At 43.1% G+C, this 25271-nt stretch overlaps 1 protein-coding gene across 1 annotated transcript in view; it reads right to left on the reverse strand.

Annotated features, from left to right (window-relative positions):
• Positions 1-16532: 16532 nt before the first annotated feature.
• Positions 16533-25271, reverse strand: part of PQLC2L (PQ loop repeat containing 2-like) — an 18147-nt gene continuing 9408 nt past the window's right edge. Inside the window, exons 7-9 of the mRNA XM_009333932.1 lie at positions 24674-24769; positions 23530-23715; positions 16533-17523 (exon numbers count right to left, since the gene is read on the reverse strand). Coding sequence (XP_009332207.1) covers positions 17422-17523; positions 23530-23715; positions 24674-24769 — 384 coding nt within the window. The 3' untranslated portion in view covers positions 16533-17421. The remainder of the gene's footprint in view (positions 17524-23529; positions 23716-24673; positions 24770-25271) is intronic.

The raw sequence follows: 25271 nt of genomic DNA on the forward strand, positions 1-25271 counted from the left end.
AGTGACACTCATTTGCTCAGGGTGCTACTACTGTATTAGTATGGTTAAAGGATGGATTACTCTATGGTTAAAGGATTGATTTGCATTCCTTTAGTCATGTTAGATGGAAAGTCAATTCCCAGGTAGCTCTGTTAAAGCAAATTATCAGCCAAAACCCAACAGTGAGGGCGAGCCCAGCTGGGAGGCAGAAGAGGTACTGCAGGCAGGGAGCCCTGTCCGCGCGGTGCTCGCCACAGCTGGGGTGCAGCCCTGTGTGCCCCACACAACCGTCAAACTCCTGAGAATTTATCTTAGGATTTTTAAATTTATACCAAAATAACATTTATCAAATCAGCAGTGTCAAATGCAGCCCTGTATGCTGGTTTATGGCCAGGTTCTGTCTCCCACCCCAACAAGGTTTGTGCCATTGGTCCCAGCACATGTGTGGCAAAGGCACTATGTATAAAACCGTATTAGTCCATCGTAGGACTGATAAAAACCTACAAAATGTGATTCTGGTGCATCATAGAGATTATTTTAAGAAAATACATATGAAACAGTGCCACCATGTTCATGGAAAGATCTTTGACTTCTCCACGGTAAGATCCTGCCAACCCACCGCTGCCCTGCATGCTCAGTGAGCAGCTACCCAGAGATGCCACATGTGGGGACCATTGGCTCCTGGCATTTAATTACTTATTAATGAAGTTCTTATGCAAATGAGGCACCAAAAGCCCCTTCCACCTATCACGGCAGCGGGGACAGGGGGCACAGGGTCAGCTCGGGTAGCCCTGCCCCGGACCTGCGGGGAGAGGGGACCGGGGTGCTGCACAGAGCAGGAGTGGAACCCGGGCAGCAGGAGCAATGTGCCAAATTACCCTGTGTAGGTTTCTGTGTGATTTCACTAGAGATTAATAAAAACTATTATTTGAAAGAGCTTTGGCATATTTTATTTTCTTATCTAAACTGGAGCATTCCAAATCAGGCATTTCTGCTGTTTCAAAGAATGAGAAATGCTGTTAGGGAATAATACATTAATAGCTGAAATGCTACACACACTGTTTCTGCACTAGTTGAATAATTCTGTTGATTCCTCCACTTTAACATAAGATTTGTATTTGAACTGCTTTCTCGGAAGCCTTCTGCCACAGCTGGAGTTATAGGATGAGTCAAAAAAAGAATATATGAACACAGAGAGCATAGGAGCGGGAGCATGGTGTGCAGAAGTGCTCATCTCTCCCTAAAATTTGGCTCTTCATTTCTTTGTACTCTGATTTCCCTTTTCCATATTTCCTTCATATTTCCATTTTCCTTCAGGGCAACTGCAAAGAGCTCGGCTGGGACAGGGTTTATATCAAGTATCAGGAGTCCAAGTTTAGCGTAGTTGGAAAATGCAAAAACCATTTGCTCTTTCTGAAAGCACATATCAGCAGTGTGCATAACCAAGTGCTGAGAAATTTAACAAAAAAACACCATCAACAAAATTTCTTGACACGTCTGAACCCAGATGCTCAAAAACTTCTATCTCGTGGCTGCTTGTACTGCAACAGAGAAGGGGTGGAAGGATAGATCCTGGCTCAGACCGACCTTCCCCACAGCTCCGCATTTGAGCACTTTTCTGGGTTGATATTGCCCCCGACAGCCCCACAAAGCAGGGATTATGCACCTGCATGAATGCTGCAACCCTGGCCACAGGTACTTTAACCTTTTGTCTCCTGTATGAAGACCTTATACCCCAGCCAGTTCTACAGCTGTGGCCCTCTGAGCCCACAGCACTGCATTCCCAAGGAATGGCAAAAATAAAGGTAAACCCTCTCCTAATTGCATTTCTAACTGTACCCTCATCCCCAGCAAAACCCAAGTACCCAAACCCCAAGCTCCTGCTGTGGATGTGGAGGGACTGACGGAGCGCCGTACCCCAACAGCAGCACCACCAGCATGGTGAGAAGCAACCATTCTCAGAGATGCTGGAAACGTAACGTATCACAGACACAAAATTTTGATTTTTTTTTTTTTTTTTTTTAAAGCATTGAATAGTTTTTCCTTTCCAGGACAATATCACAGAAACTTTCTTAGTGGAAGATACTGCATACTACACATACAAACAGTAAGTGTATACATTCACACAGTCTGTAATTTTTCCTGCCTAGTATGAGGTGTTTTATATAAGCAACCATTCAAAAGGGGAAAGGGTGAGAGGAGCTTTGGGATGCCCACTTGTGGTAATTAAGCACAGACTAACTGAAACTTAATAAAAAGAAATTAAAATGACTGTTTTGTGTGTCAACATCACACATTGCGCATCAGCCTCAGGGGAGCCCTGGTCCATGCCCCAGGGCCACATCCTGTGCAGTGCTGGGCAGCCGGCTCCCGGGCACATCGCTGGGCACTGGGCCCCCTGTGCCCCCGGAGCTGCTTGCCGGTGCCATAAACATTTTGTAGGATAATTTTTCTGAGAGGAGCTGGCTCTTTTCCAAAGGAATTTCCAAAACTCCCCCTCCTCCATGTGTTTTGTTGACTGTGGTCTTATTATTTAAAATGATTTACAACGAATTTGGGCTGATGCTCGTCTCTCAGTAACACTTTCTAAAGATTTAATAATGACTCCGAAGAGAAACCTCAGTCACTCGTCCTGTGAACGGCAGCGGGCGGCCGTGGTGGGGTAGATACGTGCTGCGGCCCCCCTCCTCCGGCTGACGGCTGTGTATCGCTGCAATGTTTCATGCCGCATCACCGTTTTCTGTAAAAAAATTGCAATTTGCAGTAAATGCATGTTTGGAGTGCTCCTAAGGTGGGGTATCAGCAAGTGTCAATGCTTTCTGAAATACTCAGAGAATGCCAGTCAGGAGGCAGTGAAGCTTACCAGCCAGGGAGGAAGCCTTAGCAAACCAGACTTGGTTTATAGTAAACTAATTTGGGGTTTGGGTATCGATGGAGATCTGACTGCGTAATTATTTAATGCAGATTGAAAATACGAGCAGCGTTTTAGCGTTCATGTGCTGATCGTCTGCGCTTCCACCGGCACGGGTGCAGCTTTTGTTTGCTGCTGGGGGCGCGGGAATGCTGGTGATTTACACATGTTTCGGATGAAGGATAGTCACATACATCTTGTGCTTACAACGTTTTACATTACTCTAGATTATACATCTGTCATGTTAGTTATTAAGTCGCTGCAGATTACATTGCATTACCGCTTAACAAGGAGATGTATAACAGAGCAGGGGAATGCCGTGCCTGTTCCAGCAAAGGACATTGTTTTCCCATATTTCTCTAGAAAGATCACACATTATAATCACTGTATGCAGTATACCATGTAAAATGATCCCCATTTATTTCATACAATAGATACTGTGTCATTTAATTAATTTAGACTAAAGAGGAATGCTCAGCATTCACTAACAACTTTACCTTTGGGACTGTAAATGAAAAACCCTCCTTCTGCACAGCAGCCAGAGCCAGGAGAGCGCTCCTGGAGAGAAGGTTTGCATAGAGGGGAAAACTGTCCCTGTGCCCCGTTTTTCCCCCAAAATATATAATGAATTTATAAAACTCATCTAAAGCATCTGGTGGCCATGAAAGCTACAGCACTGTGTGGTACATAAGACTGACCCACGGAAGAAATACCAATGGTTTAAGGAAACCACACACAACCACAGCCACGGATTCGAGGAAACCAGCCTGACTGACGGCAGAACCGGTACCAGCAATACTGCTTTCTTTTCCCAATACTTGTACTTTTTTAGGTTTGTTTGTTTTTTTTTCTTAAGCAAAGCATAATAGGAAAGTATAATGGTACACCTCTAATGATGATGTTTATGGTGTGTGGAGCATCACACCAGTGATTGCCTGAAGTGGTGACGCCACCTTTTAGCATTCCTGTCCCTGCAGAATCCATTTCTATATTATGGAGATTTCTGCAGACCTTAGGCCATGAGTATTGAGCAGTCCTCACCTCTCACAGCTTCTCATTGATCCAGAGTACAATACAGGCTTTTTTGAACATAAAAGCATCATTGACAACCCCTATATTACTCCAAGAGATTGTTTACCCATGTGCTAGAGGAGACTTTTAAACTTGCTGCTAATTAGAGGTACATTACTGAGGCCAAGCCTTCAGTTAGTTGTCACAGCTCCTTGTTTGTCGCTTCCATTAGAAACAATCTCTTAATCATGATTGCACTGGGTTTGATGAGCACTGAGGAAGCACCCTGTGTTTTGTTTGCTGTTTATTTTGCCCGGGGCGTATCCCCTGCCCCATGCAAAGGGGATGACACCACCAGCAGACCCCAAGCCACGACTGCAAAACTTCAGTGTATCTTATACCTCACTCTTAGTTTTTCCTCTCACATTTATAGCTCCATGCATTTACTGCAACCACTATTTTCAGCGTACATTAAGTGAACTACTTTCATCATGAGTAGCAGAGCTCCCCACTCCAAAACAATTTTTCTTCTTGGGAGAGATGATCTGCGCTGGAGGCACAGGTTAGCCTCCGTGATGCTCCTTGGTAAATTAGCTGTGGAAAAGTCTTTTGTTGCAGCCTTTAGCAGTTGAAGTATTTAAATATAACCACACAGCTTTCATTGGATGTAATAAAAGATTCTCAACTGTATTACTGGGTTCGATATAAGTGGTTTGCTTCTCAAATGTATTATAGTTCATTTCATATTTAGTGATACAGTAATAGATTAAATTGTGCATTGAGGTCAAGGACAGGCATTGATCCGTTTAAGCAAGTACTGCTATTAATTAGAGGTGGGCTTGCACTGAAATACCTGGCCTGCGTGGGACACTTCAGGCACCCCTGAAGAACTAGCATTGGCAGTGATTGTCCTGATGACTGTGTTGTTGAGGAGTTGATCACTGGAAGGTAAAATCGGGTACCCTGATCGAAGGATGAGGAAGGGTTGGGGGGGACCACCCCACCAGCCTCACCCCCAGCCAAGCTCCGGCCAGCCCAGCACAGCCTGCCATGGTCACCGCTTTCTTTCTTCCCCTGGTGGAGAGTACCAGGTAGCAGAAGTTTCCCAGAAATTCAATTTTTTTCAGTTTGCTAGCATTTTGTTGTTAATGCTAAGTTGTGCAAAAGGAAGCCCTGTTGTCTCCGTAGGCGATAAGTAGGAATGTGTCAGGGAGAAGGAGAGAGGTCATGGTAATGAACCACAACAGCATTAATTACCACATCTGTATCAGAGGATGCTCAAACCTCTTTGGTCTGAACCGCAGCTCGTGTGCGTCCCTGCTGGCATTGTCCACCCGCGCTGCCATTGCCCGCGGGTTTGGGTCTGGGGCTGCTCTGTGCTGCTGGCTCCACGCAGGCGAGGGACGGCTCCTGCCCCAGAGCCCACAGCCAACCAAGCATAACAACCTCAAGGACAATCTCAAGGATAACAACCTCAAGGACAACCTCAAAGACAACTTCAAAGATAACACCTTCTGTCTCAGTGCCTTCACTCCACGTCCCATCAATCCTCTTCCCACATCTTTTTCTTCTTTCCTTTTTAAAGCTATTGCCTAGCCAATTCCTTTTAAGTGAAGAAGATTTTACAAAGTCTCATGGGCCATTTCCCATGTCTATAAACGTTTTATTACTTCAGCAATATGGCCAAAGCACTCACTTGTCTCCTCTCCAAGACCACAAACACAACAAAACAACTCCCCTAAATCCTAACTCCCGAGTGCACACTCACTTCTTTGCTACCACCAGATCACCTTAATGAAATTGATGAGTTTATACAAGTACTACTAAGCTGTCAAGAAAAGTCTTTCTATATTAAAGCAGTGATTTTATTAAAATGTTTCAAGTAAAAACAAAGAACTTAAACAGATCTGGGGAAAAAACGTCATGGAAAAGAGACGGTGGAAAGCCCTGCAGTATCAGACATGGCAGCTGCAAAGACCAGGAAAGCCCTGGTCGTCTTGGTGAGGTCTGCTCTTTACCTAAAGGTGTTTGCCTATGAGCAACAGGATCCTGAAAGGTTTTGATTCTCCCACCATCGTTTGCAAACAGTTTGTTCTGACAAACACATGGAGTTGTTGAGGAATAACTCCTACGCTGTAAGCTCCCAGCCTTCTTTTACCCAAATTCACTTGTGAGAGCAAAACCTGGACCAGCTGGGGTGTCTCAGTGCTTTCCCATGCATTTTCAGGGGTGCTGCCTGGGGGCTTTGGGGATGGGAGGCAGCAGGGAAAGCGCACACCTCCAGCAGCCACCCTGCCTGTGCTGCCCGCGCTGCCCGTGGCGGGGAGGAGGGAGGCAGGCGGCAAGCGTACAAAAGCTGAGTGTAGCCCCAAGTGAAAAACCTGACACAAACACAAAGCAAAGGCAGGATAAACCAAACCCACTGCTGAGAAGTTGCAGAGGTTATCCATCATTGTCAAGGCTCCCTTTGCAGTATAAGCCATCAGAGCAATTCAGAATACCGGCAGCTATAGCTGTTCCTATATCTTAAGGATATCCTTTTCAGAAGACATCAATAACAACAACAACAACAAAAAAAATCCCTCTTCTTAAGGTTCTCATCACACTGAAAACTTGCTTGGGTTTGTGACAGCACTTTTACATAAAGATAAAAGAATTCAGAATTTCCCCGTAATGTGGTACCAAAAATCACATTAGCAGATAGTTGAGCAAGAAGATCAACATTTAATATGTCCCCATCATATACTTGTTTTTAAGTATAAAATGAAATATTGAATAAAGAGGGCTTAAAATAAAACCCATCTCCAGCTCTGTGCTTGGGGCATCTTCACGCAGCAGTGGTAGCTGCCAAGATTGTGTTATATTTGTTGTTGGTTACATTGGGCTCCAAAGCACAACTAAAATAATTTGTCTGTTGTAGGTAGGGAGATTGAACTGATACATGTTGGCATGGGGAAGATTAGGAGGAAAGACATGCTCTAAAGTTTAATACACCTGGAATATATATTATAAATATTATAATCTATTCTAAACTAACCACGGTGTGTGTGCAGCAATTGGAGTTGGCACTGAAGACCTGTAGACCTTGATGCAATGCAGACCCCCTTCCCAGCCCCTTTAATTCATATTAGTTTCTAAATTGAGCCAGACATGGTGTACAGTGTGGAGCAGGGGTGTACATTAATGATGTGGGCTCAATGCAGCATGACTTGCATCAAAAAAAAATCTTTTTCGGTAAGACGTGGATTTTAAATAGGGCATGGGTGGACTGCGCTCTTTGGGCAGTGCGTGCCAGTAGAGTGTGGTCTGGGCTCGCTGCAAGATGCTCTGCCAGATGGAAAGCTGTTTGGCAGGGAGGGCGGCAGATGAAAGCGCACGTGCTGCAGGTTGTTGTTGCACTGAGCAGCAAGATTTGTATTTTAGCAGCACCTAAATCTGTATTTTGGCACCTGGGCAGCATGGTAGAAACCTGCGAGAGCTCTGCCTGCCTGCCCTGCCTGCTGTGATGCCCCACGGCAGCACCAGGAAAAGTCAGCAAATAGGTGTGGGAGAGTTACACTCACAAGAAATGAGTGGGTTTGAAGGCCAATGGCATCCTTTTGTGGGGGTCTTTTGTAGCAGCAGCAGCAGCTCCAGCTCAATGTCCAAGCATTTAATCGCAAATGTTTTGCTGAGACACATCTCCCAGGACAAGCCATGGCTCCTGTCCCACTGCCGGCCAGCTCGGCTGCTTCGAAGTCACACTTTGCAGAAGTTACTGCAGTTTGATAGGCACAAATGGGCAAAAGATGTTGGTTTCCTTTGGAGGGACTTTGCCACGTCCCATCCCTCCAGCCCCCAGGCAGGAGCGCTGCCTGCTCCCCAGCACTGCCCACCATCCCACAGCAGGTCCCCACAGCCTCACCAGGAAAAGCATGAAGGACGTTATCAACCAGGAGAGAGGGTGAAGCTTCCACATCTGTGCAGGGACAGAATGCAATAAATAACAAATGAGATTTGATTATATAACTTAATATTACTTTCAGTGTAAAAATGAATTACGCTGCATGCAATAATAAATCATAACTTTACGTTTCACCAGCACAGAGCCAGTTCTGAACTGCAACGTCTGGAGCTCAGGCTGAGCCTTCCAGCTTTTGGGGATACTTCGACCCCAAGCTTCATCTCCAGCAGATCAGATGAAAAACTCATGCCTGATTATCATGAAAGTACCTGCATGAGGGAAGAAGGCATCGCCAGTCCATGGCAATATGCAACCCTTGCAAGAAGGCCATATGGGTTGGGAAGAATTTTTTAAAGCAATAGCAAAGCAAAGTCAAGAAACCCTAAGCTTCGTAATTTGAACAGGCTTCCTGCTCCCATTGCAGCAGCACATGAAGGTACCGGTCAGTGATATGTATGGAGCCAACATCATGGGTTGTCCTCCTGCAGAGCAGTGTCTCTGCAGCCAGAGCTGGGGGAAAACTCGCTGCTTTCCTTCACAGGGCTGGTGTCAGATCCGTGAGGAGCAAGGGCATGGGACGGGATACAGGGCAAAGTAGAGATTAGATGGGTAAGCTCAGTGCTGACGTTTTTCCAGGCCCTCGCGTAGCCCTGGTCCATGACCAGGCTCTGGCTGAGCACGCCGGAGCAGGTGAGTGTGGCACAGCACCGCGGGCATCCCGCTGCTGGGGGGTACCACCTGCCCCAGCAGCTCCCCTCTCTCATATGGAGACTGGCTCCTCAAGAAAATTTGGGTAATGAGGGCTTAAAAACCCTGCTGCAGTTTGACATCATTCCTTCCGTGTTTCTATTAACAAGCATACACTTAGCAAAACAATAGTTTTGTAAATACATGGTCACCACAGACCCTCCAAGGCAGTGGCCGGTTATTCGGCGCATTGCCAGGGAGCCTCTCCCTTGCTGCAGCTCTGGGGAAGGCACCCACCGGGTCAAATACCAGACATGGCCCCACACAGGTACACCTTGCCCACGCCACATTGTTGGTGGCACCCACAACCTGGTCTGACACAGGGTGAGCTGCCAGATCCGTGCACCTCAGTCGCCATGCCCCAGCTGGTGGCTGTCGGAGCTCTGCCGATGGGAGGCTGACTGCTGCATGGGCAGCACGCCGTCTGCTCCCACCCAGGAAAGGCACACCCGGATCCACAGCTAGGCCACGTTTTACTTTTAAGTGTTGCGTGATTTTTAAGCACCTGTTTGGCATTTTGGCAAAACCAGGTGAAAATAGACAGTTTGCTAAAAAAGCACCAGTCCCCTGTGCCCAGCCCATACTGCAAACAGCAAAGTTAGAAAAAATATGGACAGAGGCTTGGGCATGCTCAAAAAGCGAGGAGCTGCCAAAAAGCAAAGCGAAGGACCAAATCAGAGGCAGTGCTTCAGCTCGGCTCTCACAGCTCTGTGACTTTTGTTCCAGATTTACACCCCGGGAGCAAAGATGACATCAGCCGGGGCACTTGCAGGGCACTTTGTGAGGACGTGCTGCAGGGTCCCTCCTTGGGGCCAGGGGATGCAGCCCCTCGGGGCCCCGCAGAGTTTGGGGTTTCGCTGCTTGGCAGCACTGGAACGGCAACTGCTCCATCTGGTGGGAACGGCTCCGTCTGGGTTGGGACCGTGGGCTTGCAGCTTTATCCTACAGAGCGGGCGGCGATGCCCCAGCCAGCCCCAGCACGCTGCAGGGCTCCCAGCCCTCTGCCACCACACGACCATCGCCCGCTCAAGGCACCAGGTCCCCTGACCTGATGCAGCAAGGATGGATGAGGGAAATGTACTTGTTGATAAAGAACATGTGTAAAAGAGAAGCAGAGCACCGAGGATCGACTGAGAAGGAAGCGTTCGCCCTGCAGTTGTGCTCATAAACTACAAAGGGGAAATGAAAGCAAACGTGCTGGAGAGCAGTGCCTCTTCTGCTGAGAACCCCGGTGTTGAAGGGCTGCATCCAAGGGGTTTTGATGAACAAGGCCAGCACACAACCAGCACAATCCGGCAGCGAGCCAGGCCAGCCCAATGAAACGGGTGTGTGGCTTCAGTGACCAAATCCCCTGCGTGAGGGAGAGTTGCTATGGGCATGTATCCTTAAATAAACCCAGGGCTGAGCCGGGGCCGGCTTCTTTCTGGCTTTAAGTATATGACATTGCAAAGGTTTAAAAGGAGGTATCACGGGAGCGCAGCTCAGCCTGGCATCGCAGCACAGGGCAAGGACAGGAGTGCGCAGCCTGTGTTGGGCTTTGCTTGTGTTTGCAGGCAGGTGCTTTGCTGATTAGTTGAACAGTCTTAATATTGAGGAAAAAAACAATGAGCAAACATAAAAGTGGAAGGGACTCCTTTCACTACAGCTTTGGTTCAACAAAATGAACCAGTTGTGAAGCGGTGGTGTGGTCTGGCTGAGCAGCTGGGCAGCAGCTCTACCCCTGCAGCTGCTGGTAATTCAACGGCCCATTACCATTTCATCCTGCATCAAACATTCCTTGCTTCTTCAGTATAAATATATAAACAAGAGAGGACTGCAGCACCCTAGGACTCATAGAAAGCTTCCAGCTTTCATACTTTAAAAAACAGACACAGAAATGCAGAAAAAAATTCTATGATGTTCAGCATTTAAACTTCCCTCCCATATGAGTTTTTGCTTGCTCACAACCCAGGGAGAGCGCTGAGAGACAAGGCTGTACTGCAGGACTCATCTCCAAATTAATGATCATAGATGAGCTTAGACATCATTGACTCCATACCTTTGTCCAGGGTTCAAAACACCCAGCTGTAGGTCCTTAGATGTGTGATGGGAGAGAAGCCCAGAGCCCAGCCCCGCTGGCCCCATGGCTAGGGGCTCACAGTGGGTTTCTGTACTATCCAACATGCCTGATGTGCTGTATGGAGACACACAAACAAGCAAAGATGCTGGAAGAAGAGGGGAAGAAATACTTGCTTGCTTTCTAAGCGTGGCACTTTTGTATCTCGGCGAATTGGCGTAACTACAACTGGCAGTCCTTATTTTAAAATATGGGCATTTCCCTGCTGGAAATGCTATCCTCCACTATTTGCTTGATCTGAAAGCTGCAAGTGTCAATACATCAGCACTGAAGTCTGCTGAGTGCCTAGAAATAAGGCAATATCATTTCCAAAAGTAAGTGACCACCAGGCTGCCGTTAGCTCTGCCAGCGCAGAGGGAGAGATGGCTTTTTGCAACTTTGATTTACTGGCAATTGCTGGAAAAGAAGCAAGCAAGAAATGAAAACCCAATATATCCATTACAGTTTACTTAATAAAAAAATATTGTAGGAAAGTCAGACATCATAAAATGCCCATCTTCTCTCTATATTTACAGGATCATACAATAACTTGAGCCAGACCAGTAATCAATTTAAAAAAGCCCTTTGCAATTGAAGGAACAGACAAGTGAGTGTTCAATATCCCCATAGCAAACCAACAGGCACACTTCACCAGAGCGCCCCAAATACATCCAGATTGCTTTACAGCAAAGGGTGGAGGGTAAAGTACTGACTAAAAGGGTGCTCGCAGGGAGCTCTGGAGTGGGACACTGTATTTCCAATAAGCCATTTTGAACACTGAGCCATTTCTCCTCCAATGTGCCCAAGAACTCTTCTTCATCATCCATTCTCCCCACTTGCAAAACACCTTCTCTTGTTGATAATGGAGGACATTTTTAACATCAAGCTCCTGTGTTATGGCCAATCCATCAGGCAGCAAGTGCTGCCTATGGCAAAGAAAGATCAATTCTGACTAGGTGGTTTCTCCTCCCCTTCACACACACCTCCCTCTCCTCTCCCCCAGCATTACACCCCCTTCCTTGGCTTTTTCGGGTCCTTCCCATTATCTTCACTTACTACTGGTCCTGCAAAAGTCTTTGGTTTTGCTGTAGATACCATAACCTCAGTGCTAGGCAACAGTCTTGGAGGAGAGGGGCTGCGGAGGACTATGTCACCCTGCCCAACCGCCCTGATCCAGGGTTCCCCCCCACACCATCCACACCAGACACTGTGCCCCATGGGCTGTGGTGCCTGGGGGAGTCCCCAGCCTTTCCCGAACCTGCACTGATTTCAGCTCAGTGTCCTACCTCCTGCTGAGCCAATGTCCCCGAAGGAGACGATGTTAGTCCGTGCGAAACGCCGGGCCCGTGGGCTGGTGGGTTTAGGGCTACCTCGGGTCCATCTATGATCCACCTCGGATGCTAAGGCTTTGCTCATGCTGTGGTCCCAGTAGGTAGCTTAGGCAGCTCCATGTGTTCAGCTTCGTCAGAAGAACTGAGTCGTTTCATGTACTAGTCGCTTAGGGCCATATCTACAAAAACTTCCTTTAAGAAGAGAAAGTCCTTCAGGCTGCTGCTGAAGGAAATGCAAAGAGAGTTGCTGAGGTTGCGCTGAGAAATAAAGGCTCATTTCCCAGTGAGGGCCATTGCCTCTGGGTGTATTAAGACCCTGGAAGACATCCTTCAGCCGAACAATGGCTTGGGCTCCAAGCAGGAGCTGGTACAAGCCTGTGGCCTACTAGCAAGTCAGACAAAATGATGCAATGCTTCTTTCTTCCTGAAGTCTGCAACCTGTCCTCCAAAGACATTTAAAGATAAAATGTGCTGTTAGAATAGGTGCTGATTTTGAGGCATGTGATGCTCATGAAGAACAGTAACTGGTACCTGCCTGAACCTCCACGTAGCAGCAAGAAGTTTCAGGGAGCAGGAGGGGCACTGCTGTAAAGTCAAACCAGCACTTCTGCCAGAGTCAACCAGCATTTCTTATTTCTCAGACAATAGTTTAATCTATTTTAATGATTATCAATACTGATGTTGAGTGTAATCACCTTGTCTGATACAATTGCTAGAATCTAAAAGTCAACTTGATTTTAATGGTTTATCATTAGGAGTATTATTTAGTCAGATTAAACTGGTCTTAATTCCTCCGCAGTCATCATTTAAAAGCTGTTTGGAGCACATTACGATGACCCCCCTCATCATGATATGAATCAATGCCCTGTCTCCATACCATATATTTTCAGCAGCATCTAGCAAGCAGCCACATGGATGGACGCTGAAGTACTACAAGCTATTAATATTCACAAATCGTCCCTACCACCATTAAAATTTCCTTAAAACACACTACAGCAGTGGTTGGATTTACCTCTCCTGGTGATGATGGAGCCCATTAACCCCCGACTGTCAGAACAGCTGGGAAATGCTCAGGAACTGGGATTTGGAGGAGAAGCTGGAGCAGCCTTTGCTGCAGTACTGAGGAGCTTTCAGGGGATGAATCCGGACCCCTCGGAGGAAGCGCTGTGCTGCAAAGGCAGCTCTGGGTGCATTGCCATTGCTTGCCGGGGCCGTGTGGTGCCCATTGTGGCACTGCCTGGCGGCAGCTGCTGCTCACCCAAGCACAGGGCACAGGAACTGGGCCCTGCCAGCAGTACAGATGCTGCCCCGAGGCTTCCCGAGCCCAGGGAGCATCAGCCTCCTGACTGTATGGCTGCTGTAGGGAGCAAGGGCACATCCACAGCCAAAAGCCGTACCAGCGGCTTTTGGAATGAAACCTCTGGATCTCACCCAGACCTTGGCCCCGTAGCAGGAAGCGGCTGTGGACCGAGCAGGGCTGCATCACTGCTCCTTCCCTGGCTGGGTACCAAAGCCACCTCTCTCCTCCCTCCACGGCAGCACCGTGCTCCGCTCCCCTGCTCACAGGGAAGAGCAGCCCTAACCCACCCTTACCTCCAGGGCTGACATCCTTCACGTGCAGAGCATTAATTTCCCAGCCTTCTGCCATTAGGAAACAGGGGAAGTGCCTGTGCTGCTGGGGCAGTTGCCTGTGCTCGCTTTGGGAAGCAGGCACAGCCAGCACGGGGTGCATGGACTTGCAATGCCCTGACTCGGTTCGTGGCATCAGCGCTCTGTAGCTATCGGCCCAAGTGTTTTCCATGTCTTTTCCTTGCTATCTATTAAGTCTTCTTTGCTGTCTGTTACCTGAGTACTAAAAAATGTCATTTGAAGGGACCCAAGCCCTGGATGTGTGTAACAGTTTCTTAGGGTTCCCTCAGTTAAAGCTTTGATTAGCTTAACCTGCAGCTTCTTACACACAGTGCCCCACAGATGTTTAACTCTTAACTTCAACATCCGTAAACTTAAAACATCACGGATGTATTAAGTCACGCAAAGAGGCAGCAACAAAGCAAGCAGCACAAGGCACAGCTGCCATTTTTCTCCAGCACAAACATTGCTCTCTTAGGAAAATGCTATTTCATTTCTGTAATAACTGCTACTGTAACAAACAACGGTTTTCTCTTGCATCTCTGAGGTTACAGAGGAATAAGTAAGCAAATAATGATGGAGTAATTAGAACAAGAAGGCTGTTGCCCAGTCGTGGATATTCTTGCCTCTGAGGCTTACCAGAGATAGAGCAACAACCTTGCACAGGTTCAGTCACGGCACTGATGGCAAACGGAGACATGGCTTCTGCTCTTTGAACCTGAAAATAAGGTGTTTTTTCTTGTTGTACTTTCTTGTACTTTTGGTACAGCTGTAAACAAACCCCCTCTAGAAGGTATTGCACTAAAAAACTTGTGGGAGCATCTTATGTTGCTTCCATAAGATGCTGCAGACCTTAAAAGCTAGATAGTAGGAAACGGAGGGAATGAGATCCTGGAGCAGCCAAGAGTGGTAGCTTTTGCTCCATGCTTCCTACTAGATAACCAACTGTGTTTCCTTTAGACTAATAATACATTTTTTTGTCAGCATGAATCCAAGCATGAATTTAGAAAAAACACTGGCAAATTTACAATTTCAATAGATAGTCAGAAGTGGCGAATGAAGTACATCTTTTTCTTATTGAAACAAGTGATCAAAACCAATGTGTAATGGCCAGGAGTAACTCCATTCCTGGAACAATCTTCTGTGGACAATGGAGAACTATGTTAGCTAAATTATTTTATTAATTTGTTTAAAAATAAAGCCCTGAAGACATTTTAGATGTTTCCTTTAGTTAATGAGATTTCCATGATAGTTAAAAAAATAAAATTAGAAAACAATGCTGTTAATCTTGGATTACATGCAGCACAGGGGAAGAATTAGTAGCATAAAGCGAGAAGATTAAGACACTTTGCTTTCCAACAAAATAGCTGTGATAGGAGCTACATGCTGTATTTTCCTGCCCGAGATTAACAATGAGGTGATCAGGATCTGTTCTCTAGTCTCTAACCTGGTATATTTGGGCACAGCTCTAACTTCTCCTGCTGACATGGCAGGGTCTGGTTCTGAGAAAATAATTATGGGCTGAGCAAAGGGATGACAGAAACCTTACATCCTAATAGGCGATAGGAAACAGCAAGGACAACTGTATGTATTTGATCAGCTCTTGCAGTCAAATAGCTAATCGGAAATAATGTTTTCTCAAGTGTTCAGTTAACCCATATACTAAATAGTACATATATAAGAACTATCAATAACTAACTATCATTGCTTCACATTTTAAAAGTTAAATTATTTTCCATTAAAATTCTCAAATGAAATCACAGTAACTTTATATACCCCGTATTTGGCTGTTCTAATAAACAGCAGCATGAAATGGGGATAAAAAGACATCCCAAAACAGGATTACACATAGCAATAAAAGGGGAAATAATCTTTAAAGAAATTATGTAAGAACAAATTCTAACTGCATTAAAAAGTAACGAGTCATGGTTTCAGTCACCAGCCAGGCAAGAGTTTGATAATCTCACATGTACAGCATATAAATCTGTGAGTGCGACAAATTGCATTTTAATTTATGTACTGAAAAGGTTAACTTCTAATACCCTCTACTCACTTCGAAATCAGGGAAAACATGTTCACTCCAAGTATACACTGAGACTAATAAAGTAACCGACTTCATTGGGGTAGATCTCGCATAAACCCTCAGCGTCTCACAGAGCTGTAAAACGTTTCAGAAGTACTTGGCTTTTCACAACACGACTTAGCAAATCCCTTTTACTCGGCTGTTGTGGCACTGCCTAAACCAACACCACCGACGTGGGGATTACCAAGCAGTACTTTTGGCGGGCGGCAGGGCTGTAAGCCATCCGGACCTACAGAGCCGCCGGAACGGGTTTATCCTTCCACGGCACGTTGTGCCACTGACACCTAATCCACCATCTCGCACTCAGTCATCACTTGACGGGACCCAGTTCATTTCTGGCAAAACCACAGAATTCAGTTACTCATGTAAGTTACTGCTGCAACAGAAGTTGAAATTAAATTTCCATATATAGCAGCAGGGATGAGATTGCCTCCCACCCCTCCAAAACCACCCCAACCCTGTTTCATGGGTTATCATCAGTGATACGTGAAGTTCTATAAAAGTTCAGAGAGAAAAGTGCTTCATTTTTAGTGTGCACTTTTGGCAGCAATTTAGATACGATCAATTGCACTCATTAGTTTCTTTTATTATTTAAAAAGAAATTGATTATTTATTAGTTTTTATTATTTAAAAACAAAATTTAAATCGCGTCCCTTTGTTATCTGAAATCAAAGGGAACGAGCTTCAGGATAAGCCCACAAATGTATAAAATGCACATATTGACCTTTATTAAAAAGCAGCTCTTCTATTCACAAACTTATTTATTGAAGAGTGAATCATTATACATATAGTCAACGAAATATTAACAACTTTATTCTTTGAGGTAATTTTATTAAAGTTTTCTTCAAACACAACAGTATTGCAAAAAATCCGCAATTGCAAAGGTCAGTCTCCTTAGCTTCTAATTTTTTTTTTTTTTTACTTCTCTAAACCAGAAGCTTGCAAAGAAAATGCATGCTGTACAAAAAGTTTATATGGGGTATATGATGACATACAGTAATTGTATTCCTTGGAACACACAGGTATCGATGTATAAATGCTTTAACTCTTAAAAATAAAATGCATAGTGATACTCTGCAATGAGCTGTACATGAGGCTCCCACCAACTTACACCAGGATTCTGCTTTTGCTTCAATAGCAGATCCCCTGCTCTGAAGTTACTTAATTATAGGATGTTTTTTCTTCTGATGCATACAAAATTGAGTGTGAATAAAAAAGGCCAAATCTGACATACAGTGCAACAGGACCGAGCAGTCTGTAACTCCAGGTTGGGTTCAAGGCACAGGGGTAATCTCATCCATTGTTTTTAAACCAGCCACACTACTGTTAACTAGATGTACATGTTCATCTAAAAATAAATAGTCATCCTACGATATGCACTGTATCATGATGTCAAACAAATATTTCTACAGCACCTAGTGCTGTGACTCCATATCACACTTTGGGGAGAAAGAGCTAAAATGGGAAAAAATCAGGAAAAAAAAATTGTATCTATCCTGAAACAACACAGTAAATATTAAATATTTTATTATTGGCATGTCATTTGCAAATAAGTAATGACAAATTAATGACAAAATAAATAATAAAAAATAAGTAATAAATTTGGTCCCTAAGCAACTGCAATCTTAACTGTTTGTCAAAGTCATCCAAGAGCAGAATCCAATGAAAACAGGAGCCGAATCCAGCCTGATACTAGGCAGTCTCCTCGTTCACCAGCAACGGTTCCACTTCCAGTGCTGCTAAACCAGCTTGTCTTTCCTTGTGCTGACGATACAGGATGAATTGCACAGTCATCTGTTATTTTGGGGTAAGGAAGTAATTAACTAGGATACAGAGGTAGCATTTGCAGTACTTGCTTTCAATTAAAGCCAAAATAAGCTGTACAGAATAAAAGCAGCCATCCATTTAGTTCTGGCACAGACTCTGAATACCACAGTCCGCAGAGGAAAGCTTAAAACTTGCTGTATCTAATTCATGTACTGTAGTGTAAGTATTATCCATTTATTTAATCCCGACTGTGGAATTTCCTACATTAGCATATAACCTTTTCCAAATCCCACTTAACGCTCATTTTCAGTATTTTTTTATGGCAAAAAGTTTAATCATATTTTACTTGCAACACTAGAAAAGGAAACACACAGAAAAATTCTAACACAAAACTTCAGACCCCCTTGGTTATATGGCTCAAATACATATGACAGTATCCTTTACTACCTCATCCTCGTGTTTGCAAGGGTCCTAAGCGTGAAATTCATTAGAAGCAGAATAGGAACAAGGTTCATCTAGGAACAATGGTGGAATCAAACGTATTGTCCTGTACTACTCCAGCCTCAGTGGTCTAAATACTGCGGGCTGGGCTGAGGGTAGATGCTGGTAAGGAGGGGAAGTTATTAAGAACTTTTCTTAGCAATAGATCAGCAGGGCCTGAGCAGAAAACAAAATTCTCATGTCCTGCAAAATTCTAGGCGGTTTGGTATTTACAAGCACTGACACGCAGACAACACTATAACTCAATATTTAATGCTATTTTCAACACAGAATTGTGCAATTAGACATAATTATTTATTTCTATTGTAAAACAGACCATCGGAAATACTGCTAATCTAAAAAGAATTAACAAGTATGTACTTGTTCTTTTTCTTGATGGTTCCAGCTCTCCACCAAAATTATTGACATTAAGCATACATAGCCTTTAAATTAAAAATATATGGGAGTGTGTATTTAGAGCAGACAGGAGAGGTGTCTTACTCTTCAGAATTTTTACTAGATAGTTGAGTAGTTTTATACTTGAGTACTGAACTTGACACAAACCACTTTGTTTTCTGATAGAGATACCATTTTAAGATATAAAGATATCATGCAAACCTATCCAGCTATGCTCTTCCCTTAAGTATTCCTTTCTATTCCATTCTAAGGAATACGCATAGCATCTTACAGAATAAAGATTTCCTAGTCACAGTAAATAGATACGGAAATGACGTGAAATGCAAAGCAGCAGGTGCCAGACGCCCGTCTTCACCAAGGCAAACCACCACCAGCCAGCAAAGTGGCAATACTCTCTGTACGGCAGGGTTTATGGCTCCTACTTTTTTCGCTCACTTTAGGCACTTTTTTTGTCTTTTTCTAAAAGATGGAGCGATTTCAGCAGCAGACTATGCTAAACCCAGCATTACTTGCTATCCATCTTTGATGAAGAATGTTTTGAGAAGGACATTAGATGGTGCAGGTGCAGCAGATGAGGTCAAGTAGGGAGCCTCCAACATAAGGATCTGCGTGAAAGCATGTTTAAAGGTATGTGGTGTAGAAACAAGTGGCCATCTGTATACCCGGGTGCCTTGTACAAATTCCAATGTATGCTCATTAAGTTCAACTTTCATAGAGCCTGGATCACCACTACTGTTACACGTAAAATCCCATTTTAAAAATGAAATAGTTTCTCTGGGAGGAAATCTGACATATAGAATTCTAGCAGGAACACTTTAGATCAGTTAAAATAACTTGGCTGGTAGACAATGGTTGTGAGAAGTTTGAGGCTAATGTATGTAATTATTTATAAAAATAAGGAGAGAAAAAGAAAGCTTTCTGGGAGGCCTGGATGGATGGAGAGGAAATTCTCTACATCCTAGGCAGAGCCCCAAGAATTATCCCTCCTTCCCAAAGCTTTCCAGCATCCCACCTCTGAGGCCCCCCAACTAAAGACTAGACAGGATTTCCTTCAGAGACTGCAGATCAGCACTCCTATTTTAGTCTTTCTACAGTATTATGTGGGGAATGCTTTCTTCTTAGAGCTTAGCAAATTAGTTTTACAGCATATATAGCTACCACTTAAATTTCCTGCCTTTCTTTTTTCCTTTTTTATAGGCCTAACTGTACTTGCAGCTGAGCACCTCCCCAAGTCTTAATAGTTGCACTGGCGGAAAAAGAAACTGTGAACTGGGAATCAAATTTGTTGAAATCATACTGTGGACTTGGGACAAGCCTGGGATGTAGCACTGTGCATTATCACTCTTAGCCACTAAGTTGGCAACAAAACCAGAGCTTTTAAGAAGGAATAAATTATAAACACAAGTTATGCAGAGCTTATCAAACAGTATTTCCAGAATATGTTTTTGTAGCATATGTACTCAGCCGCTCATATTTTTTAAATAAAAGCTAAACTGCCAAGACTACTTAATATAGAAACTAACCTGCTGCTCAAGTCTGACTTTCGGGGGGAAACTCTAAGACCTAAGCATGAAGACAGCCCAAAGTGGAGGACACAACCAAACTGACTTCTCAGAGTAAAGTTCATGACAGCCACTGAGCTAGTGTACCAAATTTGTTTCATTAAATTAAAAAATTTAATGACAATTCAAAAAACGAAAGTTTTGAGACAAAAACAGTTATTTATGGGAGCGCAGAGAAGTAGTTCTATGTTAGGCTGGGAAACTCTCCTGGCTGAATTGTCAGGTCAGACTTATATTCTTTACACAGTGTAATTAAATTACAAAGCGTGATGTTTTGTAGAAGTATATAATGGATTCCAAGTGTTTGCCCTGCAAATCACAAAAGGTGCAAGAGAAGAGTCTGTGTACAACAGCTTGGCTCTTGCTGAATATACTTTGGCTATCTAGTAACAACCTGGCTACACTTAATGAAAAGAAGTACAGGTGGAGGATTTGAACACAATTCTCTGACAATAGGGCGATGTCAAATAAAAAAAAAAAAGGTAAAGGGCTTTGTCTGAACTAAACACAAAGCAGAGTTGTTTGGTTTTGGTGGGAGCAGGGGAGGAAGGAAGCAGGGTGAAAGAGGGTAGTAGGCTTACAGAAAAGAACAAAGTTTTCTGGAAAAACTTGCACTAGATTCAGTCTCTTGGAAACTTAGTGATGGCTGCTGCTAGAAGTCTAAGGGCAGAACTGCTTATCAACCAATTTAGTGTTTTAAAATATGTAGTATTGCATCATTGTGTACAAGTGAAACATGAAGTAATCATGCACATAAAATAACGTTTTAATAAGGTCCACCATGGAACCTTAAAATAGGCAAACCTGGACTAAGCGTCTCTGACTGACAAGGCACCCTATCAGGCCCATTTAAACCCTGGGTTTTGTGATTTCTTGAGAAACTCCAACCACCACCTACTGCAAAGCGGCAGTTGGAAGGAAACATTTCCTGCAAAAGAAAATCGTGTCCAATTTCTACTTCAAATGTGTAATGCTATGAAACTCCTCTTAAAATGAAAAGGAGGACAATTCATACTTTACAAACAATTGGACGCTTCCATTATTTATTGAAAATAACTGGCTTATTGTGCAACCAAATAACTTTAACTTTAGACACCAAGGAAACAGGATGACCGTGTTATCCTGTTAAACCGAGCTGAAACAACTCCAGTGTAATCCTGCACTAAGTAACGCTGGAGCTGCTGTTCCAGCTATGATCTAGAGTCCATTTGTTTCTAAAAATAGTCAATGCCAGCCTTGTCAGATGGAAGCAAAAGAATACTGCAGCAGACACAGAGTAAGTGAACTCTTAATCCTTGCTTGGACCTTGAGAAATGAGAGTTTACTTTCTACCTAATGAAACTCTGGACACTATCAGGAAAAAAGTCTACTAGAATTAGGCAATTTCTGTGACTACTCCTCAAAACAAAGACTGTCTGTTACACAAATGATCAATTATGAAACACCTCCCTCTTAGAAATTATGACTTTTTGGTTTAATTCCTCTGTTTTCCAAAACCCAGGTGATCTTGTTCTTCGTTTTCTGGTCCAACATGACATACCAGTTTGTTAGATTTTTTTATTTTCTTGCTTGGCAAGAGACAGTAATGAAGCTCTCTTTAAAAGCATTGACTTCCATACCTTCAGGGCTTCTCAAAGCAGGAGGTCTGCTTTTGTTTTCTCTTGATTACAAATACTTCATACATTTTCAACTAACACTATATACTTGACTAGATTCCTATAAGCTCCTCAACCTGATTTGGAAGCATCTGTTTTCAATATAATTTGAACTGGAGGACTATTAGCAAGATTGGATTCAGACTCCAATCAAGACAGAACCCAGAAATTAATGTCATGTGCACACTGGCACTGCAATCCTGGGGCAGGGTCAGAGATGGGGGAGGTTTGTGGCCAAGTTCCTTTTCAGAGTACATCATAGAAAGGCATCTGCAAATATGCATACAACGTACTGTAAGGGTCATCAAGATCAAGTTCTAGGGTTTTTCGGGTAAATAAATACTGGCCGGTTTATGTTTCCAGCTGGGGGGCTGGGGGTGGAAGAAAGAGTCACTACTTCGTTCATGGAACAAAAGGCCCGAGCGCTCAAACCAGCCACATGGGCTAGCAACCCTGAATCCCTACAGCCTGCTCATGCAAAAGAAACTGCCTTGTCTCAAAAAAGATAAAACTACAATTTATTTCAAAACGGGCCATGAACCACGGTTTAGTCTCACCACTGTAGCGAGGTATTATGTTCCCACAATGCAGAATGTTTAACTAAACTGCCCACTTAAATCGCCGTGGCTGGTGATGCAAAAAGCACAGACAGCTATTCTGAATGACATTATAATTTAACAGTCCATCCAAAGGCCAGGGTCAGCTGTCCCATCACTAGTCTAATTGGAGTGGCTTATGAAATTACTTTAATCAGAAAGACAAGACTGATGCCTGGGAATCATAACTTCTGGAACTGTTCCAGGTAAATCTGGTAAAGAACTTCCTTTTAATATGGAATGGATTAACACAATATGCTTCAGCATGGTCCTGAAATCACTCTTAATTTTATCCTGTTTTATAGGTTGAATTCATGGAGCTAAGTACCAAGATGTTTTCAGACACAAAACTAAAATTCTTCAGGAAAAATCAGAAAATCTCCTCTTTATACTATTTTAAGTGAAATACAAGCTATAGTAACAAGACTAACAAACCTATGGTGAACAGTAAGACCAAGTACCACCACGCTACCATTCACTAGGCTTTTAAAGCATTTGTACAATATTACTCTAAACATTTTGCTTTCAACTTCTTGATCACAGAATGCTCATGCTCAACCTAGTAAGAGGATGACTAACAATAACTAATATACTGTGGGCATCTTATTATGTCCCCTGAATATAAGAATAAAAAATTACAGTGTTTTAATTTTGCTCGGGACTCAGGAAACTGGCATACTAATCTACGTAACTGTGTAGTCAGTCAGCCCTCAGCATGAGTCAATGAGCATAGCTGCTGGTTTTCAGAGGCACTCAGTGTCTCAATACATCTCATTTTGGCCCGAATTATACAGTTAAGGGTAGCTGCAGCATTTCTTTGTTAAGTGCTATTTTCTGAAACTAAATTTGCCAAAACCTCATTGTTTGTCTCTGACGTTAATGCAATCTTGCAATAACATTTACAATTTAACCAAATTCTCAGAGCTATAATTCTATATTTGCATTTAAAAACAAGCAGGTTTGGGGTTTGTTTTGTTTGTTTGTTTGGGTTTTTTTTACATGTATCAGACAGCAAATGTAAGAAAAACAGCACATGTGCAAAACTCCTCCCCCCAACTTTTAGTATACTACATATTGGCTACAAGATATAAATTAACCTGTGCAATGTAGCTTTAATGTAGATATTTTCTATAAACTTGTTATTCTTATCAAGAATTATTATAAAAAGCATACAAATTATTGTTCAGAAAGAAGTTAAGATTTTATGATCAGATTAGAATCATACAAAAAAATTTGATTTAAAAAAAAAAATCCACTTAATTTATTACCTACTTATTAACAAGTCTATCCTGAGAAACTCTAGCTGTAACAGGGAAAGGATACAAAAATGTCTAGAAACAAAACTCCAAAGCTCCCAATGAGCCATGGAAGATGGTGTAAAAAGTAGAGGGCCCGGAAGGATTCAGTAGCTGGCATCTTTAAAACAAGGCTCAATCCATATGTACAGTTTCCCATCATGGCTAATGCAAACAGCAAGTAGGAGGTGCCTTCTGTTGATCTTCTTCGGAACTAAATACAAAGAAATTTTTACAAATACAAAGAAATGTTAAAAAATGTACCACAGTAGCCAGTTATAGATAATTTTGGCATTTTGTACTATAACACATCCAAAGACTTTCAGTCATTCTTGTCCATCTCTTCCTGGGCTCTGAATCCTCCAAGCTTAGTACTTCCGGCACATATCACTGAAAACTACAGAAATTGTTCTTAGAAGCAGCTCCGGTTAATGTAATTTTTATGTAAGTGCAAAGCAGCAAGGATAATCTGCTTCCAAATGATATTTAGTTCTTAAGAAATCTGTTGCTCTATCAGTCTGTTTAGTAGACCTTTTTGAACATACCGTGGTATTCCAGCTGTGAAGGAAAAGGTAGAGGGGGAATATGAATAGGCTTGGAAATGAACTAATCATTTCCATAATCAATGCCTGTATACAACTGACAATGTAAAAACTTCAGGTCTTCTGTTGTGGTTTTTATTTTTCTTTAAATATACTGATAATGAAGAGGCTGTGGGGGGAAAAAAAAAAGTCAGCAATGGCATCTTTGTGAAACGGGGCTAAAATCCTAAACTAATTTTCCTCTAATTCTAACTTTTGATCCCATGGCTGGTTACTTAAGGTAGAATAGTTTGGAGAAAGAAAAGGGGAGACATCACTTGCTCATGACAACAATCACACAAAGGATGTTTCTGCTCATATCTGATAAATCCAACTGTAAACACTTCCTCTTTTCTGGCCAAACAATCCTCTTCCATCAATCAAAGACCATAATCTTCCTAAAATTCTCACCATCCTCCTCTGAATGGGAAAAAAAACCACCTTTTTTTTTCTTTACCATTTTAGACAGTCACAAAAGCAAAGTAGGCTTTCGAGTTCAAGAGGGCTCACTCTTAGGGAGAATCCAAAAACTAAAGCAACAGAGAGTATTTTGTAAAATATACAAGTGTACTTAGCCAAAAACCTACTTACATTTTTATACAGCTGAGGAAATCTACTTCCCAAGTAAAACACACAGGATATATAGCCACAAATGAAGCCTGACATTTCAATCATATCAAGAGAGTTCTGAAAAAGAAAAGGTACATATATTTTGGCAAGAATGTTTTCAGGCATTTCAGAGGATTAAACTGAGAGTCCACTGGCTGATCTTCTGGACAGAACTCCTTTCAAAGCAGTTCAGTGCTGCTCTTCAAATGACCAAAGAGAGCTAGAAAGGGTTTAATCTTTATCTCACAACAATGCACACTGCTGCGTCATAGCCATGACTGAGATCAAAACTAGTGCCAGGCTTTAGGATACGACACTAGTATCAATCCAGTCCTCCTGCTAAAAAAGCCTGGGCTCAATAATTCAAACCAAAACTAAGAACTGTAGCTAGGGCCACTAAAAAAATGAATCATCCGGTCTGGAGAAAGCAAAATACTCATTTTTCACGTTTAAGAGTTGTTAGTTTTCTCACTCTAGCTGTGTTTTGAAAATAAGCTGCTTCCCTGCTGGGCAATGTTGCTGGATTACAATTATTTTACTGGTGTTAGTATGAAGGCTATAAAATTGCTAGAATAGGCTG

This window comes from Pygoscelis adeliae, unplaced genomic scaffold, assembly GCF_000699105.1.
Source record: "Pygoscelis adeliae isolate BGI_AS28 unplaced genomic scaffold, ASM69910v1 Scaffold241, whole genome shotgun sequence".
In the NCBI taxonomy this organism is placed as follows: domain Eukaryota; kingdom Metazoa; phylum Chordata; class Aves; order Sphenisciformes; family Spheniscidae; genus Pygoscelis; species Pygoscelis adeliae.